Source organism: Amblyomma mixtum, chromosome 4 (assembly GCF_055824585.1).
Source record: "Amblyomma mixtum isolate Tamu chromosome 4, ASM5582458v1, whole genome shotgun sequence".
Taxonomy (NCBI): Eukaryota; Metazoa; Arthropoda; class Arachnida; order Ixodida; family Ixodidae; genus Amblyomma; species Amblyomma mixtum.
Genome location: NC_143015.1, coordinates 156,866,954 through 156,877,941, shown reverse-complemented (window position 1 = coordinate 156,877,941; position 10,988 = coordinate 156,866,954). Strand labels below are relative to the sequence as shown.

The following is a 10,988-nucleotide window of genomic DNA, read 5'->3' as shown; positions in this document are numbered from 1 at the left end:
AAGAAATTTTGTTGCCCACGCAATTCTTTACCGCACATGGAACAATTTGGAACGAGTGCACCCCCCCTCGGTAAGTGACTCTTATGACGTAATTTTAGGCCTCTGTGACTCTCTCGCTAGTACTTACATGAACACAGGAGTTTACGGGCACGACGTCTTAGGTAGATAAGGCAGCTTGTCACTCATAAGATGCATTAAGCAGCCTCCATTGTACACCAGCTGCTAGCTGCAGCTTCTTGTGACACATTGCGCACTTAGAATGCACTTATATGGTACGGGAAGCCACTGGTTCGCATCTTTCGATAAGCGTGATTAAGACAATACGGTCAGCGTAAGCGTGGCAGGGATCGTTATCGCTTTTGCAGAACGACAAGATAAATTCGTCAATGTGTGATGATCCCTGTAGCTTGCTCCCCACTCAATACTGCTCTGAAAGATAGATTAGTCAAGGGGTGCGTGACTATGCTTTTGTGCATCCCATAAGGCTTTTCAGCATAGATAAACTGCGCTGGGCCTTGCGTATCCCAGGTTGCTCTTCCCGAGCGGCCAATCATCAACTTAACTGCCACCTGCCACGGTGGGTCGTGTACTCGCTATCCGGTGGGCAGGTTGTGACGAAGCCGCAAGGTCACGTGACCTAGGTGTTCCACCTGCCTCCTATAGGTTGCTCTCTGGACACCACCTGCCAGAGTCATGCTCGTGATTTTTCGCTCGCAACGCCGACGCCGGATTTTCTGGAAAACGGGGCTTTTAAAGCTGTCGCGTTAAAATATAAGATAAATCCACAGAGAAGCAACTTAGGTGGGCCACATAGGTCACGTGAGTCGTCGCGAGAGGTCGCTCGGGAAGGCAACCTGGGGCCGCACAAGGACCTCCGCTGGGAGCACCTGCCATCGCAGGGCACTGCGCCAGGAGGGGCATGACGACTCCCAGGGATCTATGAATGCAAAGTAGGGAATGAACTTCTGCATATGTGGCAATTAACCTATTACGCTATCGCGTCATACCCTTAAGGCGGAGCATATGTGTCCCTGCCAATTTTTATTTTTTTTTTTCAATTTATTCGCTTGTATGCATGCATACAAAAATTAGAGCGGCAAGACAGCGCTCTTGTTCCCAGCTTCTGGTCGTCTGCTATCTACAGACCATCAACCCATTGTGGATTGCCCCGTTATACATACTTCTGCCAGCTCTCGGTAGTGTAAATCAGTCACTGTCATTTCTTGACGCGTTTATTCTCGAACTCAAAGCTCTACAACGAGGCTTAAATAGGAGTGATTCATTTCAAATATATTCCCTCTTTAAGTGAAATGTACAGTCTTTGTCAAAAGTAACCAGGCTGCACGTTTGTCTTCTGAGTCGTATAATAAAACTATTATGCCAGCCCTGAAGCTCTAAATCTCTGTATGGTAAGAAGAAGCCCTCTTCTCACCCCCAAAGAACTTTTTTGATCTTTAGGGAAGACGTGAGGGCTCTGTTATACGAATGAGAAGCAAACCATGGAGCCTGGTTACTTTTGACAAAGACTGTACCTCTCTAGGCATCATAAAGGCCAACTTATAGCAAGCGAAACTGCTTCAAAAGTTTGCTGCAAAAACCGCTTAATTAAAAAGAACAGCCGCATACTCCTGAAATATACAATGAAGTCAGCTGCGAAGGAGTGCGTAATATTTCTATTAATTGCTGTGCTAACTCCTTTGTGAGCCGAGCATTTGCTCGAAAAGTAAACTTTTGTCTAGAGAGCGGCAACACACTACTCTTTCTAACACTCCTTGAATACCTCTGCAAACAGAGGAGTAGACCAGCTACCCTTTTTCGTGGAGTATCTGACCACCTTTTCGGGAGTGCGCTACGCAACGAGTCATTTACTGTTTTTTCTGTTCACGGTATACTTGCTCTTCATTCTGCATGCTCACCAACTATTCATGCGGCCATGTAAGTGGTGTTATTTACGCAATGCCATTCATACAATTTACACTAATAAACACACGACTACTCTTTTCCGTCATTCAGGTGATGCCTCTGACAGTGAATGGACCGAGAAACCAGTACTGACAGGGAAGAGTGAAAAGACAAAAGTATAATGTATTCTGGCATTTACTTACAAACTTCAGAGTGACTCCTCTCATTTGTAAATATTTGTTCAGAATATAAATCTGGTTCATTGGTGACATGTATTTTGAAAATTGTATCTGATTTGGTTTCCTTTATGGGGTTTTAACGTCCCAAAGCAACTCAGGTTATGAGGGACACCGTAGTGAAGGGTTCCGGACAATTTCGACCACCTGGGGTTCTTTAACGCGCACTGACGTCGCACAGCACACGGGCCTCTAGAATTTTGCCTCCATCGAAATTCGACCGCCGCGGCCGGTATCGAACCCGCGTCTTCCGGGTCAGCAGCTGAACACCATAGCCACTGAGCCATCTCGGCGGCTCGAAAAAAACAAACAAACTATCTGCTATGTTTATTTGAGAGTTAGATACGAAGCTGAATATCATGATAATCATTTCTTCCTCAGCTAGGGACTGCTTTCGCTATGTATGGCCTGTATGAAACATCGTGGCAAAGCATCGTCTTTGGTTGCAGACGTTACTTCAAGAAAAATCTTGGTTCAAGGCCCAACATGTTTGTTACTCATGCATAACCTTTCCTAAAGCCCAACGAAGGCATCAACGAGGATTAGTAAGGGGATAACGGCTACGTACATTAGACAATACCAGCGGTGTTTCATTCGTGTCAACCCTACTCGTGTACTTTCTGCCAACCTCTGAAGCTGCGTCGTGTCGGCGTCCGCGTAGCTCAGTCAAACTCGATCTCTGATAATGATTTAATGTCGGCGCCTTAATTTCTTGGTTTGTATTGCAGGTCCGAGGATGTCTCAGTGGAACGTCTGAAAGTCATTGGATCTAATACGACGCAGATGTGTTTAATATACACCCACATGACGCTTGAGCACATGACGGGGCTAATGCAAGACAGTGCTGAGGCTATAGTTAAGTACATGCATATGCAATATCAGATAGAGACGGCACTGACTAGAACATAGAAAATATATACTTAAAACCAAATTGCACGCTATAACAAACAAGACTTGAGAATTGTCGTAATACTATTCCTCCCCTCCAGAGATGTAAAAAAATATAGAGTAAGCCAACCAATGTCCCACTTGTTCGCATTTTATATTGATAATGAATAATATGCACGTGCTAGTGTGCGCGCATCTTAATTGCTATGGACTTCGTTTCTTTTTTTAATTGGAGTGCAAGATGACTTTTTTTCATTTTTATTTGTTGCTTGTGTAAGGAGGAAGATGATTAGCAGTCGGAGCCCTCCTTACACGTGCTATTTTCTTTATAAGTATGTTACTTGCAATACACTGGTCGAATGATTAGGGCAATCCCTCAAGGTGGAGCAGATTTGTAATAAGGAAAAATTACTCAGTGGAATCCACCCAAACGCAGCCATACGGCTACAAAGAAAAAGAAAAACTATACAGCTTCCACGTGTTAGATGCTGTCCTTTTGTTCAAGAGAGTGGGGACTGCCAAGCTGCCTTAAGGCAGCTTTTTCTTTCATTTCTTCACGTATGACGTAGAGGAAATAAATTCAATTCAAAATGAGGAGCGCCTCTCTCTAACAACAGGGATGACCATCTTGCTTGGTGTAGAAGGCCTTTTCTTCGTCTTACGTAGCACTTCTGTTTTTGTTGCTTAGCAGTTCTTTTCGCTTACTGCGAGCAAACAAGACCGCTCTGCTCACACAGTGTATGCCCATCATCTGTTGCGTTCAGCTGCTAACACCCAGCGATTCCTGAAGACTGTCCAACGCTGTCACTCTGGAAAGCCCGTTGGCTTTGTTCTTTTCCACCCGGAGACTTACACGGGAGAACGTGTAGAGGTACACATGCGCCTTGAAATGATGACGTCGTACACGAAAAAGAAATGCTTCGCCAGACACGCACCTACATTCGAACAGGAAAATGTGAACGACACTGCAAACACCAGTGTTAACGCAGAGACAAGGCACAGACCAGCACCGATTAAGCTTTCAGAGCTAAGCATACGTAACTGCCTTTTCTTCTCGTGAATGACAGCGACATTACACGACAGGCTGGGTTCGCCCAAGCAAGCAAACAAATCTTCTTACTGCGTTTGTGCCTAGCGCTTTCCGTCTTCCAGTTACATTTCATTTCGATTTGCATCGTCTGCATCGTTTGTCATGGCAAACGACGAGCGAGCCATACTAGCGGATCGCACTAGCGAAGCGGAGATAAAACCTAACATGGAAGACGGAAGCGAAAGCTTTTTTATATATTTTATTCCCGCCGGCTCCTTAGTTTTGCGCCAGCCGGCGGCATCGATCTCTTCAAGTTGCACCGGTTGGTATACGTGAGAAGAATCTCCGCGGTTTTTCGAAACAGCATCGAGACATGCAAGGGGTCTCTGCGTGTCTCGACATGCAGGGGGGTTTTTACGTCTCGTATACTGTGCTTAGCATGTAAAAAGATATTTCGACCGCCTTTTTTCCTCCTGCTTGCGTAGGCGTCGCGGTCTTAAGAGCTCACTCAGTAGCCTCGGGCAAGACCTTGAACGCTACAACTCGTGTAGCGGGGGCTACGTACAACGTTGAGCTACGTCCGCGTCTAAGAGGTCAAGGTGAAGTGTCGAGTATAGATAACGCCGGCGGCCCGGCTACCAGGAACACTGGGCGCTGTCAGCAACCGCTAGTATCCGCTAAACTGAAAAGGAGAGAACTGGTCGAGCTCAGACTCATTCAGTAGGTTGCAGGTGGTCGCATAAGCAGTAGCAGTAGTAGCGGCTCAAGATGCATTTCCAGGCAGCGATTCTGGTTGCCGTTGCGGCTGTCTTTGTTGCGGAATGGCAGCTGTCTGCGGGCTACGTATCGAGGGGGAAGGTTCCCGTCAAAAACGGTAAGTGTCTAGCTCTCAGAAGACAGGACAGAATTTAGTAGCTTAAATTTGTAAATTTGTTAGCCACTCAAAGTGCACTACAAATCAAAAGGAGGATAACGCACGGACCAAGAGATAAACTGCTAAGCTAAAGACATTTTGGTTATCATGCGAGAACTTTATTAGCAGTAACCTCTTCAGAAACAAGCAAGAGTTTGCTTAGAACTTCTATTTAAATCTTTTCTATTCCTGTAGCCCTTCTCGCATATTCTACTAGACTTTAAGTACTAATGCAGATTTTAACATATCAAGGGTAATGAGTGTTAAACTATGAAGTAGTGTGAATAAGTACTATAGTAATAAGGATTCAAGCACGAACTGCAAGTAATGATTGACAACGGACAGCTACTAAAGCCTGTTTTCAGAATAGCCCTTAGAAATCTATTGCAAACGCAAAGCTGACCGAAGTGTTTATCCCTGAGATAGTCCTGGGTAATAAATCGGGCACTAATTGTATCACATCCTTCACGTGTTTGTTATTGAACCAGCTTCAATCAATTCAAGAAGGGTGCGAAATTTTTTGACGTGAGCAGAGTGCTTATGCGACAAGGTTTCGAGGCATTGTAGCAGTGTGGCCCAGGCAAATTCCGCAGTGCTTCAAGAAACCGAGAAAAGGACAGGGGTTTTGAATATGTGCCATAATACAGTTGGGTAGCTAGAAGGAAAACCTACTCAGCTTTCTAGAGTCGCCACGGTTGAAGAATGCTTCAAGAAAAGAATTAAATTTCCCCCATAGTTGTGCTTAGGGGATTTTATTGGGTCTTCAGTGTACCATTATTTATTAGTAACTGCCGAGGCTGTTCCTTCGAGTGCATGACGTCCAAATCGTGTTTTTCTTTCTCAAGGAAAATGCCTGTACAACGAGACGGAGATTACACCGGGTGAACCTTTTTATGCCGAGTTTCCATGCGAAGAATGGGAGTGCGACATGGCAGGTGACCTGATCATCACGGGGTCAGTGTCGCCTCTTGAACTGATTCTATTGGCTTCCAGTGACTTCCGGTTCATATATTCGCCAGGAGGTAAAACGGGTGCTGCGATTGTTTATGCAAGGCCAGTACGTCGTGAAGTGCTAATTGAGCACGTGGCTTGAATAGTGCTTGGCTGAAAACGTGGATTAGACTGCCGTTGTACTGCGCTTAATCTTTTGTGGGCGACTGGTTTCAGTACACGTGTTTGGCGAAACGTTTATCCTCATATGTGATAGCTCATTACGGTGGAGCTTGAAGTGGTTTCATTCCCATGGAATTCAGAGCGCTAACTTTTTCTCTCTCATAGCACTCAAAAACATTCCTGAATGCTCTAGAGCTTTGGGTATCATGAAACTATTATCACTACACTATCGCTTAACCGCTGCACCACTGCACCAGTACTGGTATGAGGACTCCCAGGTATCTATCAACGTAAAATCGAGAATGACCAATTCCGCATATATGGGCATTAACGCATTAACGCTATCTGTACCCTTAAAGCGGAGCCGAAGTGTCGCCTATAGTTTTTTTAATTTGCGAGTATAAAACGAAACATATCTAGCTTTGCAGCTTCAGCTGAAATTTTTCTCTCCAGTTCATTCCTTTTGTCACAAAGGAGCCAAGTGAAATGCGAAGTTACACGCGGTGGATGTTGTGCTCTTTGAGAAACTCTCATACACAATGGCGCCTCTTTTTCGTGTTTGCAATTTTGAGGGCTTCAGAGGTCTAAGTTTCGCTTTGTGGATGTTTATATCTATTTTACGAGAAGTAGTGCTTAAGGAAGTTGTAATGGCTATGCTGATTCCATTGAAGACAACAGCTTATATAAATTTTTTTGCCTGCCACAGCTGAGGGACTGGCTACGATGCTATTCTGTAGTTTGAATTTCAAAAAGTGGTTCTTTTTTTGTTGTAGCACCACTGCTTAAGCACATAGTAAGATGAAGAAAGAGGTGTTGGAGTCACGCAGGACACAACACACCTGGCTATAACGGACATTGCGTGCGCCCTCTGATCGCATCAATTTGAGAATCGCGCGTCGGGCGCCTGAGAAGCCGCATCCGCTGAGACAGATGATGATGATGTCCTCGTTAATCCTGAGGACATCGTCATCATCTGTCTCAGCGGATGCGACTTCTCAGCTTGAACCGCCGCGGTGGCTCAGTGGTTATGGCGCTCGGCTACTGACCCGAGAGACGCGGGTTCGATCCCGGCCGCGGCGACCGAATTTCGGTGGAGGCGAAATTCTAGAGGCCCGTGTGCTGTGCGATGTCAGTGCAGGTTAAAGAACCCCAGGTGGTCGAAATTTTCGGAGCCCTTCACTACGGCGTTCCTCGTATCCGGAGTTGCTTTGGGACGTTAAACACCAATAACCGAAACCAAACCAATAATGAGCTTAGAGTGCATCTTAAGTGCGTGTCCTTGAACAGGAAAGAATCAGTGCCTGTAATTCATTTAGTTGGCGATACTACACGAGTGTTGTGGATCGTACACGTGCACGTGTTATCGGTAATGTTGTTTCACCTCTAGCGCTTACTTTGACGCCGCTTCAACAAACCGCCCTGATAGATCGGCGACCATGAATCCGTGCTGCTGAGTGCAAGTTCGCAGGTAGGACAGCTGCCCTCGTCCACTGCGTTACTGCATAGAGGTTATAGCTGATGGAATTTTCACGTGCTGTTTGTTAAACACGTTAGTGGAGGCCAAAAGCAGCGAGGGGGAGGGAAGTGACAGTTCCGCCAGCGGTTGCTTTGCATACATTCATTTTTTGAAGCGAAAGCGTCACTACGGGGCCTCGGGCTTCAGTCGCGGACCATGCATGTTTGGCCTTCAGCTGAGTTTGAGGTCAAACCATGCGAAAGAGAACAAGAAAGTGAATCAATATCCATGACTGGGAGTCGAACCCGCGGCTGCGCCAACAGATCTTCTTTAAGAGCCGCTCAGGGAGACCACTAGGCTATCGCCGCTTTTTTTTTTTTTCAAAATCGTATTTGTTACAATTATGCGATGTTTTATGTACATAGGGCAAAACTATTGCCTATAACACGTTCTGAGTGTGTTCCGGGCTGAATGCGCGACATCTAGCGACAAAATTTGGTTTAAAATAGTATAGATGTAAGCATGTGCAGTGGAACTCGTAGTATTTCATTGTCATTTTTTACCTTACTGACCGTAGCAGTTTTGGGAGCTGCGGAACACACAGTTCGGTCGTTCTAGACACATTTTTTGCCCTCTGTACATGAGCTATCTACAAACAGTGCCACATGAACACACAAACAAGAGAAAAAAGAGTCAGTTCGGAGCACATAAGTGATAAATCACAACACGACACATCTAAGCAACAAAGAACTAGAAAAAAGGCAATGAACAACACAGCACTAAGAGTAAGTACCACTTCGGCTCATACTCGGTCTGGGCATACAATTCTTTTAGGTGTACAGTCATTCTACAGAAATGGTCTTTGGCAGAAAAAACACCAGCACGCCTCGTGTTAAACTGCACCACACTGTCGCGCTGTGCATAGGAGGGCGTCGTCTTCATCAACTTCCAGCTGCTCCGTCCCGTGGCACTGCATGCACACCGTCGTCTTCTGCGTGGCACAAATCCGTGCTTTCGCTCCGATTCGAATGTAGTAAACATTCTCTGCAGTTTTCTGTGAGAGCTGTAATTGTATAAGGGGCACTAACCATCTCACAGCGCAGAACTGTTTTGCATTTCATCTCCTCTGAAACTTAATTGGCTGCCTCGGTCGGCATTCGATCCCGCCACCTGAGCCTATATGTGCAGCGGTTATGAAGGGAATTAAGAAGAGCGTTTTTAAAAGCTGACAGCAGACGTGTAGCTCTCGCCCTGTTTTTTTATTTTAGCTGCACATTTGGCGCTGTCTATGTACAGTCGGGGACAAAAGTCTCCGGACCACGTGTTCCTCAAACGAAGTTTATAGCTCTACTACCAGACAGCGGCTGCAGACTGCACTTGCGGAGATGAAAGAACAAAAAATTAACTTTTACCTTCATAAGTGTGGTCTCCAGCCGCCGACTATTAGCAGAGCTATCGGCTTTTTTATAGGAACACGTGGTCCGGAGACTTTTGTCCCCGACTGTACACATCCGGCACATTGTCCACGATTGTGGACGTCATTTTTAAGACTTTTATTTTGAAGCATGTAGAGCTCTTTTCCCGATAAGTGGTGCCGGATAAATCTGGAATCACTGCTGGACAGACTGATAGACAAATTTTCACTTAGTAAAAAAAGATGGATGTCGCGAACGTTGACGGTGCGCCTTGAAAGTGGTGCCTGGTTTTGTAACCTTTTACTTTTATCACGTGATGGTGTGTTTTACTGAAAAACACTTTAGCTGATTTTTCATGGCGGAAACAGCTTTGCGCTCAGTAGAAAATTATACTCTTGCCATCAGTGTGTGTGATTGACAGAGAGAGAGAAAGGAATTTTAATGAGAGGAAAAGGTGGAGAGGTCGGCCGGTTGTAACATGGCCCTGGTCTGCTACTCCACACTGGGGAAAGGGAAGGGGAGGAAAGGGAAAGTGCGAATGAAGGTTGATGATGGCAGAATACAATGAGTTTCATGGCGCATGTGAAACTCTTGTCTTGAACACACACACCGACACATGTCATTAACACATACTGGAGTAGGGGCTCCATGAAAACATAAATGTGCACTCTCGCGCATGCCAGACTGTAAACTGAGTAAACCGTGTAAACTGTACGTATTTTTTAAGAATATCTCTGGTATTCGGTTATCATGGAAGTGCGCGGTATGCTTGAATTCCTAAACTTTCTAAGCCATACAAGTTATTTTTTTAAAGAGGAGGTTCGAAACATACACTAATTTTCAGACTTTCCTTGATTGTAGAAAAAAAAATGGCTGTGGCTTAGCTTGGTTAAGCCCGGTAATTGCGAAAGCAATTTCCGTAGCTACGCCATGGTTCAGCTGGTACTGTAGCTGGTGGTGGTGCTTGTGGTGATGCATCGGTTATCTAATCTAATCTAATCTAATCTAATCTAGTCTAATCTAATCTAATCTAATCTAATCTAATCTAATCTAATCTAACCTAACCTAACCTAACCTAACCTAATCTAATCTAATCTAATCTAATCTAATCTAATCTAATCTTATCTTATCTTATCCAATCCAATCCGCGCCGCGCGCGGCGGGCGCAGGAGTTAGGCAGCAGCCACCACGCGCGGCCTCGCCTCGCGACGGCACAAGTTGGAGCCCTGCTCTTGCAGCTGTGACGTCACACCGCTAGGCGCGCCGCTCAAGGTCAATGGTAGTTACCGCGGCCTCGCCACGCAAGGAGCTGAAAGTGAAAGTAGTACTGCTTCGCAATAATAATGCTTTGGTGAAGCATACACCTTTTGGTGATTGGTGACAGCAGAATTGCCAACTGACCTTTGCTTTTTTTCTGAATTTGCAGCTGCGGAAAAGTCTTTGCGGGTCGGGACTGCGTTTTGTTAAAGGGAACCGGTGTCTACCCTCGGTGCTGCGAACAGGTAGCCTGTCACTAGAAGCAGTCCATGGGCGCCGGCTTTGCGTCGCGTTCTGTACTAAAAGACGAGCCACGCCTGCAAAGCTACCAAAAAGAAGACGCTTCAAAGATAGTCAACGGTTCCTGCTGTCGACTGAAGATTGTGATTGCCTCCGCAAGCGATTCGCGGGCGCTTGCTTACGGCAAGAAGACGCACCCGAACAGGTCATACTCCTTGCGTACTGCGACGAATTGTTACAAGAACAAACTATTTCTAGTACGAATAAAAAATATACTATCTCTTCTTGGTGTACCACCACCTCGACAAAACGCTTCCAGTGTTGCTTTATTGATTTATTTACATCTGAAATGCGCCGCGCTGAAGTATCACTGAGATGCAGGTTGTTTAAGCGTGCAGACGATTTCTTTAACGCTTTGACGCACTTACGATTTGAGTGGTAAAATGTGTCAGCAGGGAGATGATACCTGGACTTGCTTGTCCGAACAAAAAAGAAAAAAGGCTGAGGCTTAACTTGGTTAAGCCTGGAGAATGCGAAA

At 45.5% G+C, this 10,988-nt stretch overlaps 1 protein-coding gene across 1 annotated transcript; it reads left to right on the top strand.

Moving 5' to 3' along the window:
* The first annotated feature begins 4,766 nt into the window (after positions 1–4,766).
* Positions 4,767–10,664, top strand: LOC149348910 (U-scoloptoxin(16)-Er9a-like). Its single transcript, XM_089585939.1, has 3 exons — positions 4,767–4,930; positions 5,815–5,923; positions 10,380–10,664. The coding sequence occupies exons 1-3, from the start codon at positions 4,825–4,827 to the stop codon at positions 10,468–10,470; spliced, it is 306 nt and encodes a 101-aa protein (XP_089442065.1). The 5' UTR covers positions 4,767–4,824; the 3' UTR covers positions 10,471–10,664.
* The last annotated feature ends 324 nt before the right edge of the window (positions 10,665–10,988 follow it).